Genomic DNA, 26,623 nt, shown 5'->3' with positions numbered 1-26,623 from the left:
TTTAGAAAATGGGTAAGGCTGCAGGAAAAAGTCTTTCTTTTTGAGACTTAGAGATAGTGACCAAAATTGATTAATATTTTTCTTCAAGTCCCAGAGCAACAGTTCAGTTTGTATTTGAAAGTGAAATACTCCTCTCTATATAGTCTTGTTTTTCCTCTTGCAAAGCTTTTAAACAACCATATCCTCATTTTCTACAAGAAATTTAGGAAAAAATTCAGAATATTTCTTGATGTTATAAGAGTAAAATTCAATATACAGTACGGATTCTGGGCTTGGTCTCAATTATGGCTACAGACATGCAGCAAAGCTGGATGTCTTCATGAGCCTCAAGTGTTGGCTCCAATCTGGGTTGAGCAACCACAAAAGTCTTCTCTCAAGACTCCTCTTCTTTCACCTAAGCCAGGCAGAACTGGATATTTTCCTAGGCTGTGTGACATTCAGGAATGCAAGATTTGTCCATGGCTCATTCACAAGAAATGTGTAGCAAATGAGATGTGTTTTGGAAAATCAACAGTGCATGCATAGTACGTGTGCAATAATTTAGTGTGCTCTGGATGCATATACACATAGTTCTGCCAGGAAAGCCCTAGGGGGGAGAGAGGCGGGGGAGGAGCCCTATATCTGCCGCAAATTGTTTTGCCCTTAAGGCTGCAATGGTAAATAAATTTTGCCAAGGCACAGACAAATTTAAGAACTTGGAGAGGGAAGGAGGGAAGGACATAATTATGAAAACTATCTTATTCAAGCAGTGCAATATGAATCACTGTCTTCCGTGATGGTTTGTATACATTCCTAAAGCCAGGTCATTAACACTTCTTCACCTTCAAAATCTGAAGATCTGAATACCATGGTCCATCTGGATCTAAATATTTATTTGAAAACAGAGCTCAGATTATCAGCCAAGAAAAGACCAACTGTGCTGTTGTGGAGATATCATCAGCAAATGGTTTAGTACTTGCAAATAGAATACTTATTAATCAAAAGCAATGCATACGTTATTGGTTCATGAACACATATCAAGAACAGCAGTAAAAAGACAAGCCACGTATGCATTATCTGTCAGACAACCTGGTCCAGAGTTTAGTGGTAGCTACTTCATAAATTCTACTCATACAGCAGCAAGATTTCTCCCACTCCATGGCCACAAAAAAAAAAAAAAAAAAAATGAGAGAGAGAGAGAGAGAGAAACCAACCAACCAATAGACCACAAAACAAACAAAAAACAAACAAATGCTCCTGCCCTGGCTCTAAAAGCCTTATCTTTGTGGAGCATCTATGGGTCTTTTTTGTTAATTTATTAGGAACAAAGGCTAAGATTGTTTAAAAGGAGATGGACAAAATAAAAATACTTTTACTGTATTCAGCTATAGGCTGGGGAGAAGAGGAAGCCACTGTCCTTAACTGATGAGTGCTAACTCTCCCATCCTGTCCCTCATCCTAGTTTTCCTTATGTATTTATTTATAGGCAATAAGGCAGAAGTGGGGTCTGAGGCTCATAGACATCATTACTTGACTAAGGCAGAGCATTAAGAAATCACAAGGGTGAGACACAGCAATATAGGTTGGTGCCTCTGGCAACAGGCTTCATAGATACATTGTTCTCTGTCTCATTAATGACAAATATGTAGAATAAACATAACATTGAAGTGATATCAGTGCTCTTTGTCTCTATATCAGTGTTTCTGAGGAAAGTTTATTTTAAAATTCTTTCTTTAGAGACGTGCAGGCTATTGCTGAAAGTACTGTAGCTTTCTTAAACTTAAATCTCCCCTATCACTCCAGTTCTCTGTCACCTTCGTGGTGAGTAGGCTTTGGAGCTATTCACTACATGCATGTGACAGATTGCCATACATATGTTTATCTTCTCCGTTCCAGAAAAGAATTAAAGACAGCTATTATTTTTTCCAGTCTTTCATGTTTTAGATAAGACTTTTCTACTTCAGAGAATATAGCAGGACAAGAGTAGCCTCTTTTACTGCTTCACTACCAATGATAAAAAGGATGCCAGGAGCTGAAATCTGTTTTTTAACATGGTGAACTACTGACCTCTTCAAAGAGGATCTCCTGTCTATAAATGAGGATATATACTGTGCTGGGGGAGCTGCCAACTAGGTTACCATGGCCAAACATCATGTGGCAGTTCATAAATATGAATTATTATAATTTCCTGCATCCTGTATTTAAATGCAAGCCTAGTTACCTGAAGCCTTGCTGTAACCTTAAGCAGAGTGAGCTGTTAAGGGGCTGATGTAGCCTCTGTTGACAGGGAGTGGAAAGGTGCACAGCTGCATGGGTCACAACCATGGCAAAGCTGCTCACAGCAAGGGTGACATGAGAACCCCATTAATCCCTAAGGTAAAGCTAAACCCAGGCTGAATGGGCTAAATGAGGAAATAAGGTATTCCCTTCACAGTTTGAGTTATTCTCACAATGCATTGGTATAACTTCATACAAATATGCACAAATCTGCCCTGCTTAGATCCTGTCCCCTCGGGTACCTCTGCCCAGGAGCCCACTGCAGCCTGAGCCATCTTTTTCCTTGGACTCTGGCATGCTTCCCCAGCATGTAACTGTGCCTTGGTAGTTGTTTACTGAAATGGGCACTAGCTTCACTCTCTTCCACAACAAGTTTGGCTCTGTGAGCTTTCTAGGTTCATGGGTCACCTCCGGAGCAAGCAGACACACAAGACTGGATTTTACATGTGTACTAGGGGTTTAAGCTCCCATTATAGGCATGGTACACAGAGCTGACACAGAGTATATAGAATTGCTTGGCTCACTGAGCCCTTAGGTGTATAGAGACATTCAATAAACTGTTGTGCATTAAGGCATCCAGACCAGTCTGACAGATATGACAAGTCTTTCTGCTGGGTGCATTGCCCAGTTAGGTCAGGTGTCTAGCCTGAAAATGCTTCAAATAACACTAGATACCTATAGGTGTGCAAGTATGGGCTACTGGGTACCTATACACTGAATCACAAATTACTCTCTGTTCAGCAGAATAGTTCTCCAGCCTGCAACAGACACCAGTTACTAGCTCTCTATGGACTGTAATGGGAGCCTAGGTATTTAGCTGGCAAACTCCAAAATTTAGGTTTCTTAATGTGAAAGCCACCCTTAGACTTAAGGGAGAGAAACATATTTTTGAAGCACAGTAATTTCCATCACTATTTTTGCACTAAATGAAGTTTTCACTTCACACCATTAAGTTTTTTCTTTTTACTGAATTCTGGTAAGTAATATACAGGGCAGAATTAATCACAGATGCTAAATTGCTAGATGAAGAAAGTTTAAAGGTAAGCATATCAGTGAATTGACATGAAAACGAGAAAATATTCCACAGTCAAATAGCTTCAGTAAGAACATACCACCAGAGCTGGTATTTGCTCAGATGTAATTTGCAATTATGAATATTTGCAATACAGTTCAGTTTTGGTACATCAGAACTTCTAATTACAGTTATTAAGTATTATGGTATCTTTTTGTTTTAGTAATTCGTTTGTACCTGAAGTACTTTCTTGTACAGTGTGTTTTCAGTGAGAATGTTGTCAACTCCATCAAGCGTACCTGTACTTTTGCTAAACTTAGTAGCTAATGCTATTCATTAACTGATGAGTTCAGAGGATCTCAACTGGTGTTGGAGAGCTATCTAGCTACTCCACAAGAAATGACTGGGCAGAGTTTCCAAAGGATGGCATATGTGACCAAGTCAGCACCTCTGCAAGAATAGTTACGTTTGCACTATTATTGCCTCTACACTTTCTTTCCCCATGTAGAATAGTAGGAAAAATTAACAAACAAAATGCTACATTTACTTTTGCTTTGCTTTGTCTTTCCCTCATTTGCTTTCAAAGAAATAGCTCAAGATTTAAGAATAAGTGTAAAAAACAATATTGACTTATGACTGAGTTAAGGACTTGCTACACTTAAACCAAATTTCCTGATTCAATTTCAGTTGTTGATAATCTTCAGGTATCACAGATCTACCAAAATATTTTCATATTCCATTTTTTTACGTAGATAACTAAAGACTAGTCTGCTCTTTGCCTTTGCTCTTAGTCTAACACCCTAGTGGATCCTGAACAAAGCATGTCAGTCTGCTGAACAACAAAAACATGAATATTGCAATGCAAACTGTGAAATGCTTTGAACACTTTCTTTACCTTCTCCCAGAGAGCTTGCCATTTGGAGTGAAGAGAACTTTAAATAATTTTTAACAAAACTTGAATGGACTAAACAAACGACAAACAAATGAAAAAAACACAACACAACAACACTTCTGAGTGCCTTAACAGATGGCTCTGGCATCAGAAATAACGGGAAAAGACAGTAGAGTGACAAACTGTAGGTGCACTGCAGGACAGAGAAGACAGACAAAAAATATGCTTCAATTACTCAACAGAAGTTTAAGGGTGGAAAGGACAGATATACTTCAGCCACACTTCTGCTACTGCCTCATTAGACCGGGCAGCTGGGTTCCTTTCAAGAGGTGCATAAAACTGAGAGTTTTGCTATTTTGACATGAGTCTGGAATTTGATCGCTTATTCCTAGTGGATATCTAGTGTTTTGACTGGTTTTGAATCAAAGCTGTGAGGTTCAAGTTACCCAGTGGAGTTATTCCACTTTTTACCCAGTGGAGTTATTCCACTTTTCTGATTATATCCAAATTTATACTAAAATAGTTCTATCACAGAGTAGATCACAAGAAAACAAACAAACAAAACAAACAAACAAACAATAAAACCCTGAAATACATGTTTAAAATATATTTCTTTAAAAGAAATATGTAAATTCTACTAGCTCAAGTTCTATGGCTTCATCTTCGATCCTGCATACCTGGTTTCACTTTCATCTGGATTTCTAAGTCATCTTTGCTACCATTGGTTGAAAAGTTCCTGGTTTTGATGAACATTCATCTTCTCAACAATAGTTTTGAGAGGGACCATCTGTTTACTTAAAAATTTTTCATCTTGTTATTTATAAGCCAGCACTTTCCAAAAAAGCATGTCAATATCATTTTCCCTGCTAGCTTTCTTCTTTGCACAACATCATAAAGATATGATACAAGCAAATATTATCAACAATGATGCAAACTTGCTCTATTACTCATAACAATTAAGGGATGTGTCAACAAAAAAATATGCTATGGTAATGTCCTGTACTATGTACTTCAATAGTGCATTTATTTATTAAAAAAAAAAAAAAGGGAGAGAGAGAGAGAAAGAGAGAGAGAGAAAAGAGGGAGGAAAAAAAAAAAAAAAGGCAAGCTGTTTGAGCAGCTATTAATGGATTTGCGAATATCTTTCTTACCAGACAGCTTAGAAGCTTCTAAGAAGCTTCTTATCTGGGGTGGCTGAGGAAGTAAATTATTTCTTAAGGGCACCTACAGACATATTAAGGTATCACTATTCAAAGTGATTTTTTATTTTTAAAGGTCTAAACAGTGCAGTCCCACTGGTGCTAAACACATGGACCGAACTGGTCCTTGTAATCTATTGACAGTCCCAGACACAACAAAAGGAGACATGAGAGGAGCAAAGGTCCAAGATCCATTCCGGGGATAGGTCTGAAAGCAAACCTGGAGACAATCTGCAACACAAGCACAAGGGGTCCATCCCACAGATGGGCTGGCTACCTACAGAAACAGGTCTGAGGTTCATCCAGGAACAGTGATAGAGGTGGAGACCCCCACTCCTGCAACAAAGCTCAAACCAGGACCAATAACCCTGGGCTGAGCTGAAAAAGGACCATGTGCAGGGAGTGGGTGGAGGCTCCAGGTGGGAGTGGTCAGGGATGTTAAGACGTATTAGTGCCCTCAGGCCCATGAAAATGTTGTGTCTTTTGCCTGTTCCCAGGGATGCTTTTCATTCTTGAAAATCATGTCCACTCCATGAAATATGATAGAGAAAAAGCAAAAATGAAGAATTTAAAGCAACATCCTCTTTCAGATGACATCTATCTTTTCATTTCTCCTCACAACACCAGCATGAAAGATACTTCTCTTGGCAGAGTTCTTTGAGAAGTATGTACGGAAAAATCAGAATCAGATCCTTTAAATCTTGACCAGGTCTCTATACAGAAAGTTTGACCTAAGATGTTAAACATCTTTTTAATATGTTGGTAGATAAACAATTTATGGAGGCACCATCCAAAGCAATAGAGACCTGTAACCTGAAATTAATATCACAAAGACTTATTAGATTCTATAGGAAGAGTAATTTACCTTATAGGTGTGCAAAATTAGCAAAACTGATTGGATAGGTGAGATACTAGTGCAAGGTTGCTCCTGTTGATACCAATTGCTAATGTTTTTATTTATCGTAGATGGAAGAAGAATTAGACAGGGACAGTTATGACAAGTTTTCTGAAGTATAGCATTTACAAATCAATAATTAAACCAGTATAGCCCTTATCTGCTGTTTATTGAAAATAAAATAAAATAATAAAGCATAATTGATTAATTTACAGGTACTATATTTACCAAATAAACTAAGCACAAGGCAAGAAAGCTGCAAAACAGTTCCAGTGGTAAATTACATTTTATTTTACAAAAAATAGCTGCCTTGAAAGTAAATCAGATTAACATTCCCTGATCTTTAGTTTGTTTGTTTTTTTTTAATTATTATTTTTTACATTTATTTGGGGGAATGAAAAAATCCTTAGCAATACATATACATTAAAATTTTCTTCATTATCACTCAGCACAAGCTACACCAAATGTACCCACAAATATTGAGGCCAGCCACAGGTAACAAGTTCAATCTCTTTTTCATATTGCTATGAAAAGTTGCAAGTTGTTTTTTAAGCTTTCAAGGACCTAGATGGCAGTGTAGTTCTTAGTGTAATTAGTCAATTTGATCTTCTCTGGGAAGATAATATTAACAGAGAGGTTTTCCCCCATTGCTAGACTTCAGAAAAAAGTTCTTTTTCTTGCGTAGAAGATGACTATATTTGGCATTAGCAAGCCACATTTCACATTTTGAAAAAAATACTATCCCAGTTGTACCCAAGACAACAAGACATGTAAGTAAGCCCAGTACAACAAAACATATCACTTGGCTTTTACTGAGCAAGGGATCTGCATTTTGGATTGTTTCTTTCACTGTTATTTTCAGGATTCCTGTTCTTGATGATGCACTGATCTGTGATGAGCTTTTGGGGGTAGCTTGTAATTCTGCATATGCTTTGTGCCTGTATTCACTCCAAAGAGACTTGTGTTTTTGCTGGGATGTTTGCAGGTTGCACCAACAAATTCTGGCTTACAGATGCATTCAAATCCTCCCTGTGGGTGTTCGCTGCATGTCCCTCCATTCTCACATGGGCCACTTGCACAGAATATGACACGGCTGCTGCAGAGCTTTCCCGTATAGCCATGGGGACAAAAACAGCTGAAACCCGCACCAATATCTGTACATGTTCCTCCATTTTCACATGGGTTGGATTCACAGTCATCTCTATCTATTTCACAGAAGTTGCCAGCAAAACCAGAAGGGCACAGACAGGAAGCATGGGGTGCAAAACCATTGTCATCGATGCATGTTCCTCCATTCTGGCAGGGAGAGCTAGAATAGAGAACAAACACATACATACACAGAACTGAATCACAGTCCAAGGATAGAAGCTATTAGGAAACACTTTGTATAATAAAAGGAAATGGTTTTCTTCAGAAGAGCCAAAACCTAATGCAAATCTACTAAATCAGTCAAGCTGAATCAAGAATGAATTTATTCAACAGCTTTGTTAATACAGATTATAATATCTTCTGCTGACCCTTCAGACAGGATTAATACACCACTATATAAATCCAACGTGAAGAGCCGTGAAGTGATTTTAAGTTATTTCAAATATTTTTCCAAATTATGTTTCCTAATGTTTTCATAAGCTTAGAGCTATTTAGCTGAGCTACTATTTAGACAAGACTGAACAATGACATTAGCAGCAAGACTTTCTTTTCCACCTGATTATTCATAAAATAGTCTCTGTATGGTATTGGCAGAGCAAAACACTGCAATAGCAGTGAGATGCGAAGCGGATTGCTTTTATTTTGCCTCTGTATTGCTCCATGACATATAAAAAATGTAAAGGTAAACAGATAATTTTCTGCAAACTGTTGTTGAGCAAAGAATTTTGAAAAAAAAAATATAATAAAAATATAAATGAGACGGTGTCAGCATTAGCAAAGCAGCCGTAATGTGAGAACAAGACAAGAGGAAACCAAATGTTTCCAAACCTTTTGAGAACTTAATTATTAATAACCTGGTACTATGTTTTAAGTGATGTCAAGTCACTTTATTTTTTTCACCTTTGCAATGTCACTGTGCCTTACCAGGTGTATGGCCAAAAGATAGGGCCACCTACCGACAGAAAGGCACAAAAGCTGCCAATTCAGTGGAGCTATTCAAAGCAGATGTGGTCCTTTAACTGGTCTTGTTGGCTGAAAAGGGGCCTGGGGTCGTGTTTACGAGTAAAGACCAAAGCCACTTTCATGGCAATTCATTGTACATGAACAAAGCATTTAAAAATTACCTTTTAAAAATGGATCTGAGGCAATGAAAGGCAACATTACACTTGACAAAGGTAGCAACAAGCCTATCTGACTAGTTTTCCTAACAGTTATAAATCTCTAAAGACATACAGCACAGTACCAGGATACAGCTGAAAAGTCCAAGCATTTTTTACATGTTACATTTCCAGGGGAAATCCCTAGAGGTACTGAACATCTGCAGCTTTGTGAAAGCTGACATTTAACATTTGTCAGTGGCCATTACAGATTCTTATACTGGGATACAGAGGTTTAAGAAATCTGTTGATGCCTTGAGTGAGACAACAGTGAAAGTAAAATAAGCTCCTGACTACAAATGGCCCCTGACCACTGGTGGGATAAGGCTGAACTTCTCAAGTGCCCAGTTGTTTCTATGGGAGTAGCTATCATACAGGCCACCCTGAGCAACTCTGGTGCAAACAATTGGTGGCCACTCATAAGGAGAGATGGACTACTGTGGTAAAGTGGTCATCTGCCTGCTTTTTTTCACTACTTACACACACACACACAAAAAACCCTCTCTGTCCTCTCATATTGTCCTTCACTGTAACTGTTATCTGGAAAAAAATGTTACCAAAAGAACACACTGGAAGTCTGGAAACTTTATTATGAAAGCAAAATGAGTTGTAGCTGGACTTTGCCATAGCACTTATTAGGACAGTCTGGTGACAACATGAGGTGCTTGTGCAAATGAGGAGTTTTTGCTACAATCACCAGCCTCTCTGTACGCTTTAAGCAAAACATGGAACCTGTAGCTGTACAGTCCTTGAGTTATTGAATGGTTATGATCTGTCTTGGAGAGTCTTGCACCCTCTCTTGGCTTTACAGGTCTCATGGAAAATCAGACTAACTGTTTTGGATCTGGCAATATGCAGAAATTGGAACCCTCATGTGCAGGTCAAATTGCAGAAATGTAGGGAATTTCCAGGGAAATTGGAAGAAAATGCTGGAGAATGTAAGTGTAAAATGATTTTTTTCCTAATTTTTATACAAAATTATTTTTTATGCTTTCTCATAAGTATAAAAAAATAAAAACTGCTTAGAAGAAACATGAAACATTTTGAAAGTGTATTATTTACTAATGAATCTCATTTACCTATGTTTTAATATGCTTAAGTGAATATGATATTAGTAATCTCCTTGAATACATTCAGTTACTTTATATTTCTGGCATTTAAGGCATGTTCAGCAAGGGTGGTGCATGAAGAACTTACTGTGGAAACATGGACCTACCACTTCTTCGCTTTCCAGATACTCTGCCTTCATTTCAGAAAGCACCTTCTGGTTCTCTGCTTGAGACCAAATCTTCAAAACATCACACAGATGTCACTAACACAGATACACCTGCTAGATTTTGTAAAGACACCAGAAAAATTACTTTGATTTGTGAATTGTCTTGGTACTATCTATGAATATTAACTTAGGAACCAGTGGCAGTATTTAGTAATATTAACATTTTTAACCATGCCACTGATACAGAGAGGTGGGATACAGAAGTGGGATGAAAGTGAGATGACCTCTTATGATAAGGTCTCTTTCCAGGATTTGAGGTGCACTCTCCAGTGGACTATAAAATATTAGTAGACATGTACTGCTTATAGTGAGAACACTCTTGTTCCACTACAGCTGTCTTCTGCTCATTATCCTCAGAAAGACACAACTTCCTAGAAAAAAGGAATTGCTGTTTCAAGAATGTTGATTTGTTATGATTTTTTTTTCATGATTTCCAAACTATCTCATGAGTATTCAGTTTGAACTGAGAGTATTATCATAAAAGTGTAGTTTCATCAGTTTAAAATCATGAGAATTTTACATGGAACTAACCTGTGTTATTCCATTGATACTGTATGTCACCTGTCCTTTGTGATAGTTACTATACACCCACACTGAATTACTGAAATATTTGCTCAACAGATAAAAAGTGGAGAAACCAAGCTATTCACAACACCTATGTTAGGCAAGTACCTTGGATGTCATACAAGACGTTTGTAAACAACTTAAAAATCCTTTGTCAATGAAGAGAAATAGGCAACTCAGAGCAGCTAGATGCTGAAAGTAATCTCAGAACTGTGTTACTAGCTCCCACTTGAAAGAAATGGGAAAAACTTCCAGTGATATAAAGTTGTAAGAATCGCTAATTCTTGCCAGAGACAGTGAAAGGAATTAATGACAATATACTTTCCTTAAAAAAGAGTGTACAGGACTTCAGGAAGATTTAGCCAAAGGAAGGTCTGAATATTAATAATTATCTGTTGCTGAGCAAAAAGAGAACCAGAAGGTATTAATAGGGAGCTACAGAGAAATAAGGAAATCTTGGTAAAAGAGAAAACTGTCATTTTAAGGTGATATCTTTATCAGGCTTGCATCCACCAGAAGGACATTCTGTATGGTTATGGGATTAGATCCTTGATGAATCAGAAGACAATAGATAATTCTAGATTTCAACCAAAACAATTCACAAATTTTTTAAAGCTAAAACATTATCCCTTGTTTTTTTTTTTTTTTTTTTTTTTTTTTTTTTTTTTTTCACGTTGTCCTACCAGTTATATTTCTGTAAGCTTTTCAGTTTGTTGCCGTTGCCTTTTGCCCTGTCACTGGGCACCTCTGAGAAGAGCCTGGCTCCATCTTCTTTGCTTCCCTCACCAGGTATTTATCCACATGGAAAAGATCCCACAGAGCCTGCTCTTCTCCAGGCTAAATAATCCCGCTCTCTCAGCCTCTCCTCATAGGAGGGGTGCTCCAGTCCCTTCATCATCTTCATGGGCCTGTGCCGGACTCTCTCCAGTATGACCTCATCCTCATGTAGTGGAAAATACAGAACTGGACCCAGTACTCTAGATGTTTCTCACCAGTGTTGAGCAGAGGGGAAGTATCACCTTCAACCTGCTCCCAACACTGTTCTAACATCTTACTTCTCTTAGAGAATGGAAGGAAATCCCCTCCCACATCCTCTTCTGGTAGAACTGAGATTGTCTCCCTCAGTAAACCGTTGACATACCATCATATATATGGTAAGAAAATGACAGGCTGGTGAACTAGGTGATTTTGTGCAGAGAGCTTGTGGGTCGGTTACCGTTCTTATTACTGTACCTTGATTTTACCTAAAATTATCCCTCACTAGAGGTGAGAACATGGGATGGCAGGTTACTACTTATTAAAATCATGGCAAGGCATAAATTCATCACAACAAAGTGTGCAAACTATCACGTTTAGTACTCAAATTATGTGCATGAACTCATATTGTTAATGTGTAAAATTTTCAGAACAGAACAGATTTGTGAAGTTTGCTAAAAATATCAGCAACTAAATAATTGTCCTAGCAGAAGAATTACATATTTTAGCATAGAGATATTTCCACTTAGCTAAGAAATCTGAAGAATGTTCAGTAGGAATGTAGATTTTAAATTCACATCAGAAATCAATATTTACCCATTAATAATGCAAGGTCCTTTTTTGAGGTGGCAGTTTTTTCCTGTAAATCCCTGGGCACACAGACAAATATATCCTCCATCACCAGTCTCTATACATGTTGAGTTATTGATGCAGGGCTTTGCAGAACATGGGTGAATATCTGTTTAAAAACAAACAAAACATATTTTTTAGTTGTATTAAAACACTTTTCAATAAAATGAAATCTAAACTGTCAGCAGATGACCAGAGCCAGGGCTCAAATAAAGTTAGGAGAAAGAATCTGTAAATAGTAAAGAATAGTTTAAATAAAACATAGCTTTAATGATCATTCATCCTGCATTTTACAAGTTTTGATTTATTACTCCCTCTGTTAAAATGAAGAACAGATTGTTCAATTATTACAAGCATTTTGAGCTTGTTTCTCTTCCTAGCTCCAACTTACAAAATGGTTTTGAATTCTTCCAGTCTATAAATAATTTATATTATCAATAAAATAGTAAGGGAGAAAGAACTTCTAAGGGGTATAGTCATCCTCTCACAGCCTTGGCTTATCCATGAACAGAATTCTGACAAAGTAAAATGGAACAGGGAATTCTCCCCGCTCCCTGCCCAACAACCTGTCATTATGTGCTTATGAACAAACATTTCATAACAACAGAGATCAGCAAGTTACTAAGTCTCTTAAGATTTCATCTTTTGGCTTGGCTGCATCTAACCCTTACATAACTGTACCAGGAGAGCTGTATGGTGTGTTTTCACCCAGTCACACATCTCATTTTCTTCACTGTTTCCCTACTGAGTGACTTCCCACTTGAACGATTAGCAAATTTTTAAAATAATTAAAATTAAATAAACAAACAAGTGCATATTTTAGCCAACTAATGGAGCAGCTGCACTGGAGAGCTGGCTGCAAGTTATATGATGCCTCTAACACTCCCATGCATAAACACACTTTCTGAAAAGATGAAAAAGGATTTAAGGGCATTTATATTCTAGTTCCCACAGCATAACATGAAAGGTAGATGGTATCATGAGCTACTGCAAAATTTTAACCACAGCAAAACACTTCAATAGCCTTAGCTTTTGAATATAATCTTCCTTGGATAAAGAGCTCTATTTTCTAATATGTTTGCCTGTTCTCATTATAAGACATCCACTTTGCAAGTGCTATGAGTGTAAGCTCCAGTTTTCACATGGACCAAAATAATCATGAATGAGGGAAACCCTGCTCTGTGCATCCTGGTTCCAGGTGTACATATACCTGATTTCAAGAATGTTTCCAGAGGATAAGATACCATGGCACTCAGGCAGGCAGGTGGTGCAGCCCATGGCAAAGAGGTTAATCATCAGCATCAACACCAATTTCTCTCTTTAAGTGCCATGCCTGTCCAAGTGGTTGCAATAATAGTCATAAATGATACCACTAATCCTGGCCTATATATTTACAGTGGATCAAACACAACCTATAATCTGCAAGCCTATAAATTATAAGGTATGTCATTCTTCATCTGAGCTGAAAACCAGATAGCCTATGGTAAATATAAAAGCTACACAATCAGAGGCATTAGCAAATCACTCGATAACCTCAAACTGTTACAGAAAGGAAGTTCCATGACCCATACTAAGGAGATTGTACACTAACTTTCCTAGAAAATGGAGAAAGAGAACACCACCATTCAAAGTTACCTCTTTTTCTCTGGTGTTTAGCAAGCAAATAAGGTGCTGAGACCGTATCTATATTTTACAGAAATTTCAGATGTTAACAGCAGTGGCCAAGTGAATTTTGGACCCATATCTGGGTTTTGCCATCCTGGTGAGTCGGTATTTGCTGACAGCTGGCAACATTAAAACAGTGGCTATGCCAGAAATTCCCTGGCAAATATTACACTTTCTACAGCAGCAAAAAGGAAGCTTGTCAAGAAAACCCCCAAACTAATGACCTTCTGTCAACCTCCACAGAAACAATATAAATGTAGCTTTCTGACAAGGCTTATCTGATTACATGCCTGAAGCTAAAAATTGTTTCCAGTAGCTACAAAATGTCAATTAATGACATTTGCATGTGAGATTATGACAGTTTTGGCCTCCTGTCATCACACATAAAAATACAGTATTAGAAGAGGGAGGCAAGGAATCTCATATTGCATGGTAAAAATTGATATGTTTGTATTTCCGTATTTAAAAGATAGTTATGTGTATATAACAATGGCCCCCAAATGAATGGGAACCATCATTTTGTCCTTTTGTCCTTTCTCCTAACCTGATCAAGTTTCATTTAGTGGTACCTGTTAATGAGTTATAGCAGTCTGTAATGACTTTATACAGCCAGGAAACCAAAACCAACACAACCTTTTGGCAAAGGATGTGGAGATCAGTGTTTGAGCAATTAACCCCATTTTTGGTTACAGTGCTTTCATGGGTCAGTAGAACAACCTTCCAGTGGCAAGGAAACTAGGACTCTTGATCCCTTGTTGCATTTAGAAGAGGTAAATCCACTGAGATGTAAGACTTTCAATATAATGTGTCCCTCCACATGAAAAGATAGTTATTTCTTTTTGGCTGAGAATTCTTGGTACATCTTCATGGGGATCTAAATGCAAATTGGCAAAGAAGACTCTGAGGTAACACTGAGCGTTGCAAAAAGTAATAGTTTCTGGACTTAAACAAGAGATATCTATTTTGTCTTATAAAACTATCATAATGAATATGTATTAAACTATTATTTTTCCATAAAGGTAGCGGTATAGGTCCAAAAGAACTGTTTTCCATCCTAAATACCAGTTGTAAGAGAGGAAGGTACAAAGCTCAGAAATATTTAAGTGCTTAGAAATTCATCTAAGCGCTTAGGTTTTTATTATTATTATTTTTTTTTAAAGTATGTCCAACTAGAAAACTTCATATTAACTTTGTTGTGTAGATGGTACCTTTAAAAAACCTGGTCCTTCATGGTCACTGACAAGTGATAGAGCTGAGCCTCTTAAGTTGGCAGTTGGGCATTTTTCTGTCTAATTTCAGAAATCTATGATTGTAGACCACAGACCCATTCAGAGGGACTCATTCCCCTTTACTAATTATAATGAAAATCCAGTTGTTTGTCCCAGGTATGAAGACATCAGTGAGAGATGCTAGAAAAACATAATTAATGTACTTATCTCTGAATGCTTACAGTCACATCTGCACCAGTGCTACTGCAGTTCCTGCAAACATACCAGAACTAGCTTTAAACAAAGGAATATGCCTGTGTGTGCAGCTGATGCATACAGGCTGCAAAATCTGATGAGAAGGTGAGTGATTACCTGAGCACCTTGCACCAAGCTCCATGCCACTGCAAGGATGCACTACCAGAAACCTTGAGTCTTTTAGTCATCTTGAAAATTTTATCCAATTCATACTGCATCATAATTAACCCCTCTTTTGGGTATTCATTGATAGACCACAGCCATGCTCTACAAATTAGAAACTGTATAACAACAAAAGCCTGAATTTGAAGCAGAGAGAACAAGGTCCTGGACACTTGTCCTCTTCCAGCTGCAATTATGCAGGCTGAACTGGTGCATGCTCCTGGATGCTCATGCAGTTTCTGTCCCCTCGGATATCTTGGCTGAACGCTCATCTGTCTATGTCAGCCAAAACAAACCAGCTCAGCGAAGTCCAGTTCTTCAAATTACTTATGCTAAGCTGACTCATTCTGACAGGAAAGGGGTGAGCAAGTGCACTCTGTGCTTATTCCCTCAGGTCTGGGAGGACAGCAGTAGCCTGCTTGGGCAGACCTTTTTCTCAGTTATACTAATGCTACTCCACTGAATCATCACTGGGTTGAGGAATAAATATTAGTCTAATAAGAAGCATTATTATTAAGCTCATATCTCTCTGTACATAAATTATTATATATATATATATTGTGTCAGGTAAATATTTCAAATTATCTAACATAAAGATGTGTGTTTTTTATCAAAAAGACTTATATGACTTCAAGTGAGCAGGTTTTTTTTTGTTAGCATTGTCCACAATGGTCAATATTTAAAAAATTATGAGGTTATGTGCTGCTTGCACATATGCCCAGTTACCAAAGACACAGCATTAATTTGTCTAAATTATAGAAGTTCCAGGCTTACATGCTGCTGTCCAGAGTATTTTTTTTTAGTTATCCAGAAGGACTTTTGCAAGTCTCCAGCACCAGATGGGGCTGTTTCACCTCACTTGCTCAAGGATAAGAAAAGACGTGCAAACCTATGTCACAGAGGCTGCCAACCCAGCCCTCTTCACAGATGCACTGCCAGGGTTTGGCACAGCTGCCGTGCAAACACCCAGGGAAAGGAACACACTGATTACAAAGAGCACCTTGCCAACCAGGCTGACACCTGAAAGAGATAAAAGACAAGATAGAGGCATAGTTTATTTTTAATAAACATAATTACGAGGATGTTCTGCTTTTCAAGGCAAAATAAATAAACTTTCAGATACAAAATTGGACTATACAGCACATTGGAACAAAAAGATACCATCAGTGCTTCCAGGATACTAGAAGCAGTTCATCTGAAGAAAACTGTTTAATTCAGTGACAAAAAGTTAATAAATGTTAATCAATGTAAAGTCTTTTCTTACTGGAATAATTAGGCTAAAAAAGCATCTAGATGTCTAAGCTCTATGACTCCAGTTACTGTATGCTAATAGAGTGCTGCTTCATTACAGTACCATATTTTCAGAGGACAAATTATTTCAGTTTCTGTCTATTTTACAAGGACAATGAATTACTGTAGAAGTCTGTTCTTGAGCTAACAAGCATGTCTGGCAGATTTTTTACCTGCATTCACTGGGAAATTCACAAAATCCATTCACTGGGTGGCAGCCAGTTTTACAGTTCACGCCTAGAAAAAGAGATTTTTAATATCAAAATAGAAAAATCAGCACTCAGAAAAAAAAAATATATATATATATATTGTGTCCTCTACACATTATTGGTGTTTTAAAAGAAACCACACTGTATAGTAAGAAGAAACCAGACTGCATAGTATTCTGATTGTTTTTGTTACGGGTATTAAAATATCTTTTTGATGTTTCCCAAACGTTAAGTGAACCTAATCAGGAGCATGCTACAGAGTGTTTCTATAGGATGAGTGGAATGATGTAGAGAATGGACTGCAAAAGGATTCATAGTAAAACACGGTAGCATATGCAAACTAAAACACTGCTATACACTACTTGAAAATAGAAACTTCAAAACAGATCCATAGATGCCATTTCACAACATGCGACTCCAGTTGCATTATTTTAGAACTACTTGAACCTCAAAAATACCTTTAATCAGAGAAAAAAAATCCATGTAAAACAACTTACTTGTGTTAAATTCATTTCAACGTTACGTCGGATGAAAAAAGAAATCGTCATTTTGATTAAATGGTACACGAATAACTGAAGTTACAAAGAAGAGGTCTCGGTCTCATTTTTTTTTGCCGTTTGTTTCCAACTACCAGCACCAAGCACGTTCAGCGGTACGATGCCACCACTGACACCCTCCTCGCGGGGCAGTGGAGATACCCCCCAGACGGGGGGTGAGGAAGAGCTCCCTACAGAGAGCCAGGACCCTCAACCAGAGCGAGCTTCAGGGGAAGCACCGAGGGAATTCGGGTTCGCCGCGGGTGGGCTCCCCGCGCCGCCCTCAGCCCGGCCCCAACAAACTCCGCCAAGTTTCCCACCCCGCTCCCCGCCGCCCCCCGGCCGGTACCTGGGGCTGCGGGGAGGACGAGGGGCAGCAGGCAGCAGCAGCAGCAACAGCAGCCGAGGAGCCCGGCGGCGCGCAGCCCCATGGCCGGGGAGGAAGAAGAGGAGGAGGAGGAGGAGGAGGAGGCGGCGGCACCCCCACCCGCAGCGCTGCAGGGGCGGGAGGAGGAGGAGGAGGAAAGGAGAAGGAGGAGAAGGAAGAGGAAGGCTGCCCAGGGCAGCCCCTTGCTCAGTGCTGGCGCTCCGAGGGCTGAAAGAGGAGCCGGCACCTTGCGCACCCTGTGCGATCGCGGCGAGGGAAGGCTTTTGGGAAGGCTTTTGGGAAGGCTGCGGGAGGAGGGAGGTCTAGCGGGGGGGTTTGAAGCACGCCTTTTACCTCGTTGAAACTTACTCCAGCAGTTCACAAACAGCTAATTCTGGGCTTCGGGTTTCTTCTCTCTTCTCTCCTTCTCTCCTTCGAGTGACTTCTCTCCTTAGTCACGCACATCAGAGCTCCAAGTTTTTTTCAGGAAAGACCCCAGCAAAAGCAAGGAAGGCAAAGCATCTTCTGTTTTTGAGGCTAAAGAGTTAAAAAAAAAAAAAAAAAAAAAAAAAAGGCCCCCAAAACTACATCTCTTTTTTATACACTGAACAGATCAAGAAGAAAAAACGTTACTTCCACCACTAGGCAATTTAAATTCTGTGCTTTATTCTGTGGCTGCTCCTTTCTCTTTTTTATTATTCCTTTGAGCAGTCCCTTATGGAAATAGACTGGGTATTTCTTGCTCTTTGTTTTCTTCTTTTAAAGTTATGCCGTTTTTTTTAGGATTCCTAAGGGACCCATTTTCTTCTGCTTCTGGTGTAGTGCTTACTTCCATGAGACCTCATTTACCAATTTGTCTACATTTATGTGAAGCAAGTAGAGATCACTATAATATGGTAAGAGACTATAAAACCACTTGCTTTTTCTCTAGAATTACAATGGGCTAATTCAAGATTATCTGTCTGAACACATACGAACTGAAAAGCACACGTTAGCTTCAGAAAGCCCATTTACTGGTACTTGAAGATAATGATATCACAGGTTGCAAAATTTTGCTTCTAATAATGCAGATTTTTAATTTTATGGGGGAATTAAAGGACAAACAGGAAGAGGAGAATGAGGGGTGGTTTACAAAACAGTGCTTAGGTGTAAGGGCTGAGAGGCAGACACTGCTTCTTCAAGTCTCTCCAGAAGTTTGGCTATCTGAGATACACTCTGCCTATCTGGCTCTACGGGCACAGAATACCTCCATGCCTTTTCCACTTGCTTTGCTTTTACTACTGAAACACTACCTAGTGTTTCAAAAAGGTTACTTTGTCACCACAGCTTTTGCTGTAGTTCACAGGCCCAGCCACAGCTAGGGAATCGTGAAGGACATAAAGACATCAGAGAAGTGAAAATGTGGAGCAGTAGGCTAGTCAGTCCTTTGCTATTCCGTGAACTTGTGCTTTCCTAGGATAAATACCAGCAGTTCTTTCCAGTTCTTTACCAGTCTTGTTCACTTTACTTTTTTCCTGCCTTTCTTAGTCATTTGTTTAGACTCTGGTAGTAATCGGTCCAGGGTTGTTTATTCTTCCCTTAGATCATAACTTCTTTGCTTGATGCAGAAACCTTTTTTATGTTAGATCTTGGTTTGCATATTTTTCACCAAGAGGTAACTTGGGTAGTTAAAATGGCTGCAAAAGTTCTGTGATGCTTCCTCTCCTTTAGCTGGCAGAAATGACTCCTTATATTCTTTATTCTTTGGACCTTAAGAGTAGAGAGTCTGTAGAATTCATAGATTTTATCCGTACACTAATCACTGTCAGATTATCTGATCTCATTTGCATTGTAAATATAATAGTCTGACATACAGTGACATTGTTCTATTTTCTGAGTTAACTACCTTCATTGTCAAAAACTGATTTCTTATGAAAAAAATCACTAGAAAAATCTTGTCCTCACAATTCTCTCTATATATAACTCAGAGAGGTTGTGGAGTCTCCTTCTCTGGAGATATTCAAAACCCACCTGGAAGCCATCCTGTACAATGTGCTCTAGGTGATCCTGCTTGGCAGGAGTTTTGGACTAGGTGATCTTCAGAGGTTCCTTCCAACCTCATCCATGTGATTCTGTGATTCTGTGATATGTGTTATAATCACCATTAAAAATTTTAGTATTTGCACTCTGTTTTTCTTGCTTGTTTTCATGCTTTTTACATTTTTTGCCTGGATACTCTGTTAAACAAAAGAAATCTATTATTAGAACAACTCTACTTTTCACATTTCTGTGCCTCGGAGGTGCATCTTGGATGGCTGAAATTAGGATGATTCTCCATTTTCCCATCTTTTCTACTTACTTCAATGGTCATCTAAATGCAAGATGCAAATTTTATTTTTAAGAAGTCAGAATTCTTTTTGTAAGAGTGAAGTCTACCCATTATATCCAACCAGAACCTGTTGGAACAGAATCTGCCCTGATGCTATTCCAAAAGTAATTTCAGAACAGAAGCCCCATCGTTGTGCAAATCCAGACTCATTGTCTTCTCACTCCTTCTTCTACCTGAGAAAACCAAACTGCAAATAATTTTCACTTAGCTTGTTTGCTGCCAAAACCACTCTGATCCAAATCTCCACAGGCATCGCAATAGTCCCTGAAAATTACAACGACTGGGTTTTGGCAGATCTTAGTGATTTCTTCTGAGAGAATAAATCTTCTTTTTATTTTTGTTTTGTTTAAGTATTTGCATTGGAAATTGGAAAGAAAAGAATCTCATATGGTTTTCTGTGTAAGATCATTCAAAGTGTTAACAACTGTACTCACTGTTTCATCTAAAAATTCTTTAGTGGTGAGTACAGAATAAGGAATGTGGGTCCCAACAATTTGTCATCCTCGGGAAGCATGCTGCTTCATAGAAATTTGGGGACATTGGGAGATTTTCTTTGAGACTCATTACAGGAACCAGGGCGTCAAAGACAGTGACTGCAACAACTGAATCAAGAAAAGAATCTTCATAGATCCTTTTCCAGAATTTGAGATATTATGATACATATATTATTTTTTTTTTTATTTTTCCAAGAAAACACACAACTATCATGGATCCTGAGACATGAATAATGAACACGTTCAAGGACTGGGCTACTGGGAAAAGCACACTGAGATTAAGAATTTAAGCTTGGTAAGAAATCCCTTTTGTCTATTGAACACAGAAACAGAGTGCTTCAACCTTCAGCAGCTTGCAAGCAGCTCTGCAAAGACCAGAAATCCTTGAAGCAGCAAGGAATCCTTGAAGTTCTGTCCTAGCTAGGAGAACTCATAACTCCCAAGTGCTTGTTTACGTACTAATCTAACACCTTTTATTCAGAGAGAGATTCAATATTGAAAGAATCTGGAGAATCTGCTTCTGTGATGAGAAACACATAACAAGTCAACAGTATAACAGCTCAAGTTCCCTGAGAACTCCTGGTAGCTAAAATCTGAGGGTAAAAAATAGAGTCACATAGAAACTATATCTCAGACGTCATATGGGAGAAAGACATAAAAATAATTAATTTGGGGTTTGGGATACCCTTATGCATATCTTAGAGAGAAAGAAAACAAAACAAAACAAAACAAAACAGTTACAGGGCAGTGCAATGTCCTTGGCAGAGCAAAAATATTTTGTCAATAGAATAAGAGTACCAGAAACTAACTTCATCCTTGCAGAGGCGCATCCTTTATCCCTCGAAAGAATCTCATCAGCCATGGACATACACAGGCATAAAGTTTTAAGGTATATTAGCTGGTTTTACGAGTTTGTACTCCATACTGTACTCTGTGGTTAGCTTTGTCCCTTAGAAAAATAAGCTCATCAGACTTCATTAGTGCAGATGGAGCCTTTCATCTATTTCACACTCTTTATGTTAGCCTATCCCATCCTCGTGTGTGGCTGGACAGGATGGGCTGAGCCAGCCTGGGAGCTTGTTGGAACTGAGATTGCAATCCTTTTCTCCTTTTCTCCTAATCTTGTTGTTTTGTTGTTGTGTCCCAACTACACAGCTATCTGCAGTTCTCCCCTCATACCACCTTTACTATTGCTACCTCTGCTCTTCAGTGAGCTGATAGCACACTGAGCTGGCACAAGACTGACAAGAAAAAGATGAAATTATTTTTACTGTCTTCATGTGCACTTCAAGTATGCATTTCTGCCTTCAAGTCAGCAGGTGAACATATGTAGACTTCTCTGTGGAGACAGGCATCTTGTCCAGCACCTTCTGTACCAGGGCGCACAAACCAGAAAGGTTTTCTCCACAGAACAAATTTTACTACACGTAGAAGTAGCAGCAGTCAACAATTAGCTAGAAACTGCCAAAATATTTATTTTTTAACTGTGGTGATTTTTTTCCCATTGGAACAGTAGCCAGAGTGTGCAGAGCTAAAATATATAGCAGTAATTTACAAGAGTTAAAGCCAAGCCTATTCCCTTGCTTAACGCTCAAAATCCTCATAAACTCACTCTCTATGACAAAGCACTAGCTCAGTGCTGTCCACCACCCAATTACTATAGCACAGAGAATTCTGTCAGCTGTTTTAGAAAATAAATTACATGAAATCTTGGACACTCTGAAGATTGAGGCAAAACTTTCATCACTGGGACAGCTTTCCACTGAATGTAAAAGTCTTGATCAAGAAATGAATACAATTTCTTTCCCAGTGTTAGAAAGGTCAGAGATTTTGCCTTCCCCAAGATCATAGTGTAGCCCTTCTTTGATATTGTAAAGAAAAAGCCCCAAATGTACAAATTTGAAATATTCAATAAGATTCTATATTTGAAGTTATTCCAGTGACAGGTGTATACACCCAGCAACTAAAATACAGAGTTGAGAAACTACTACATAAAACATAAAACAAGACAGTTTTCTGTTCTGCTATCAACAGCACAAAAGATGAGAATACGGAAGAGAAATCTATTTTGCATACAGCAAAATAAAATATATTCAGGGAGCATGATTCTGTACTCAATGCAAACAAAAACAGATCTTATCTGATGGTGTTACAAAAAATAAAATATATATTTAAATTTAAACAAAAGCATTTTTCAAAGAGCTAGGAAGGTATCACTGTCACTTTATATTGTACTTGTCTGTCTGTAACTTAAGTATAGCATGGTGTAAATAGATTCATTGAAAGGAAGTGAGAGAATTGTAGAAGGACCTTTTTAGCTTAAAGAGAGAAAAACAATATATAGCCATCATAATGTGTGAAATCAACAAAGAGAAAGGAGCAAATATTTGTAGTGGGCAGATGTAATGGCCAGAACTTTTATTGGAAGAAAGATTAATTTCACCAGCATCTTCTTTAACACTGAGGTTCATCAGACAGCATGACAGTTTGCCAAACAGATTAGAGGAGAAATAATTAGATGTCTTTAAAGAACGGCTAACTACAGTTGTGGGAAGTTCAATATAAAGCCATCACTGCTTGAAGCAGTTGTTTGCATTGGATTATCCAAGATGTCCCTTTCAAAAGCCATCATTTTTGGTCCTGAAATAATATCTTTCAATCTAGAAGATGTTCCCCTCAAACTGCTGCTAAAAAAGCCTGAATCCTTCCAATTTTTAAAAGATGCCTAACAGTCTGACAGATTTCAATATAGCCAGGAAGTTTGTATCATAATACATCCAACATTCTTTACCTGTTTTGACATGAAGACAATGTTCAGTTGGTAATTTATACCACCTCATTACGTTTTCTTTTCCTGCAGTGTGAAACATTTGGTGCAGTGAAAACGCACATAGATTCTTAATAGTCAGTGAGTAAACAGAATATTTTGCTATCATGTTAGTGATATTACACTTTAAAATGTATTTTTAAAGACTTTCCTGAGGCTAGTAAAGTAATTTTACTTCCTATATGAATCCTAGCTAGATCTGAGAGTTCATTTCAGGGAAGGGGCTGCCTGTGTATACAGGAAAAAAAACAAGAAAAGGAGAAACAGTCTGTGTATTAAGGCAGTACGTTCTTATGGTTATCTGAATGGATGAAATAAATTATTCTGTCTTCTGGCTGAAAGGGATATTTATAAAGAAAAACAGACAGTTTGCTGTGAGACAGATATATATCAAAATGAACAACTTATTTTTTAACAACAGTGAATTTGAAATGATGGTGAGACATTGAAGATTAAATGCCTGAGATTGGGGAATTCAAAATTGAACCACCAACCAAGTTTTTTTGAGAATTGTCCACATATGGATGATCCAGAAAGAGAAAACAGTTCCATATGTTTCTAAGTGTGTGTAGAATATACCTACGTATGACCTCTGTATTTGATATCTCTATATCTCTACGCGTGGCATCTAGATATGAATAGTGAACAGGAAAACAGACAGAAGGGAAATATATACAATAAATGCATGAGCAAGTATAAAAAACATATATCAGTACAAAAACATATACATCAGTATAAAAAAAGAGGTACTCTGATAACTAAAAAACTTTATAGTATAAAATTTTTAGTGTCTTTTGCTACTAACAGTTTCAGACTGAGCTCTGATCCTTAGAGGTGCCTGCTGTTTTTAAAGCTTTGAACTGGTCTTGATGGAAGCTTTAGGTGCTTGCAATAACCCAGGGAGAAGTTGGTGGTTGGCAAAATAACAAATAAAAACCAATCCACATGCCTTCTAGACTCACTACTGTGGTTAGAAATCTATCTGCTGTTTGATCTTTGATTTTGCTTTAATCTCAGCAGGGTTTGTTTGTTTTTTTTTTTGTTTTTTTTTCCTAACTGCAGAAGCAAGCTCTTATTTTCAGTCTTAGTACTTTCTCTTGTTTTATGCCATTTTAATGGAAAGATATCGTGTTTACTTCTCTTGTATATGACTGATAACTAACAGTTCTGTTGCTTTTATTTATACACACCCACATATGGGTATTTATTGTCTGCTATCGGTTTCCTGTCACATGCAAAAACTTTCTGGTATTTTTACTTTGTTTGTCTTCTGACAAAGAAACCAGAACCCCTTTCTCTGGTCACTTTTTTTTTTTTTTAATTTAATATATGTTTATTTGTCTGAATTTCTGTCTGTTTTATACATAGATAGTGTCAATTCACAGTTCTTTGTTTGGTTCCCCCCTCCAGCATCATAAACATTGCTAAGTTTTAGAATTCTTTCTTTTTCTGTACTGTTTCTAATTGGTTTCTCTCCTGCTACTTTTTTATAAATTTTTTTTATAACGTTTTTCATTGCCCTTTCTAATGATAATGCTATCTATAAAATGAAACATTATCTAAGTTCTATTTGCTTTACCGTATTTACTCTGCATTTTGTCTAGGTTTATTTAATCTTTACTTTGTTACAGAATATTCTATAACCAAAAGAAATGATCAGTTTTGATAAAATTTCTGCTGTTCTCTATCAGCGCATTGTTACCTTCTGTGTAAGGGACACATAAAGAAACTGCCTCGAGAGTATTTCTCCAGTTGTAAATGTAAGGCTAAAGTTTTGTAACAATTGGTGCCATAAAATAATTATTTGAGAAATAAAAAGAACACAAACCAGAAGGAACATATAATGGGAGTAATAAACTAGTACATGCCAGAAGCAGTCTTATTTTCCATAGTCAGAAGTCCTTTTCCTCAGTCTAGTACCGAGGACAAGAGAAATAGAGATTGGCAAAATATCAACCCTTTATAAATGTAATATCCTCCCAAAGATATGCAACCTATTTCCTTTAGTTTCATTTATGTCTGAGCTCTAAATTTTCCAGGAAATCTTTCTTCTTTCTAGTCTCAGCTTAAAGTGAAAGAATTTACAAGTGAAGGACAAGCGTTCAATAATGTTACCACAATAATATATTTAAAATTGTTAAATCTGGAAAAAAACGTGCAGTCAAGAAGCCTGAGTTCTCACACAACAAAAGGCACATTCTTTACCCTGTAGTTCCTATATCAGCCCTGAGATATTTTATAACTTTAGAAAGACAGTTTTCAGGGATAGATTTCCAGTGATTCTTTACTTAATAGATATTAATGTAGAATGCACACTAATAGGAATGGTTTTATAAAGCATGGTTTGAGGTCAAAATTATAAATGGATTAAGCAGGAATCTCACTGTTGTCATTGTTGACTGAAACACCTCTATTCCTTTTCTGGTGAAGATTAAGACGATGGCCGAGGCCAGACTGAATTAGCTGTGATTTGTTTTTCCCTGAATCAGATCTAACCAATGAGGTTTTGCAAATCAAAGAAAGACAAATAGCTTGATATGCAAGAACAAGTATTTTTATTCACTGCAGAGTACACTCAGATCCTGCTTTTGCCCAGGAATTTGTTGTTGACTTCATTTCACAGGGAGAAAAGCTGAGGCACAGAGAAGGAAAGTAACTAGCTCAAACTCACACAGCATACTTGTGGCAAAGTCATGTATGCATGGTCAGGTCTCCTGCATCCTTGTTTCTTCTTACTATATTGCCACCTTTGGAATGAAACACAGCCTTGGAAAGAGCAAGAAAGAAATTAAAGAGGAAAAAAGGAGATGGAGCTCCATCAGATCATGTTAAAACTGCAACTGAGTACAGAGTTCTGCAATCTGAATTTCCTGTCCTGGTGGCTATTTGCATGGGAGATATTGGTTCTTTGTGCCAGAAGTGGGTACATTTTCTGTTTCCCAAACTAAGATGAGATATGGATATTCTGTTATAGGGTGCTTTTACATTCTTGAAATAGTCATTTTGTGTGTTTGTCTTTCAACATCCCTTTTTTCACTGCTACCATGAATTATGCTAGCTATAAATTGTTCACACTTGCCGGACTTTTATAAATTATTTTTTTTATCTACATATTGTTTGTGAATGTTGAACACATGTACAAATGTGCTATTTCTCTTCCAAGTGCAATAATCTTTAGGAATTTTGTATGAAAGTGTGATTTTCCCACTAAAGTCTTCCCATCTTCAAACAGAAATT

The 26,623-nt window shown here is 37.8% G+C and overlaps 1 protein-coding gene and 1 long non-coding RNA gene across 2 annotated transcripts; one reads left to right on the top strand and one right to left on the bottom strand.

Annotated features, from left to right (window-relative positions):
• Nucleotides 1-6,473: 6,473 nt before the first annotated feature.
• Nucleotides 6,474-18,170, bottom strand: DLK1 (delta like non-canonical Notch ligand 1). Its single transcript, XM_035566816.2, is given in 7 exon segments — nt 6,474-6,899; nt 6,901-7,119; nt 7,122-7,563; nt 11,973-12,114; nt 16,185-16,315; nt 16,759-16,822; nt 17,680-18,170. Coding segments are annotated over 7 exon segments (1,161 nt in total). The 5' UTR covers nt 17,762-18,170; the 3' UTR covers nt 6,474-6,818.
• Nucleotides 18,171-18,452: 282 nt separating this feature from the next.
• Nucleotides 18,453-26,414, top strand: LOC118258191 (uncharacterized). The gene is made up of 3 exons (XR_004781821.2): nt 18,453-18,593; nt 20,756-20,854; nt 26,010-26,414. It is a non-coding gene; the product is annotated as an uncharacterized LOC118258191 (long non-coding RNA).
• The last annotated feature ends 209 nt before the right edge of the window (nt 26,415-26,623 follow it).

The sequence above is a fragment of the Cygnus atratus genome, chromosome 5, assembly GCF_013377495.2.
Source record: "Cygnus atratus isolate AKBS03 ecotype Queensland, Australia chromosome 5, CAtr_DNAZoo_HiC_assembly, whole genome shotgun sequence".
Classification (NCBI taxonomy): Eukaryota; Metazoa; Chordata; class Aves; order Anseriformes; family Anatidae; genus Cygnus; species Cygnus atratus.
This window is presented reverse-complemented; position numbering and strand designations above follow the sequence as displayed.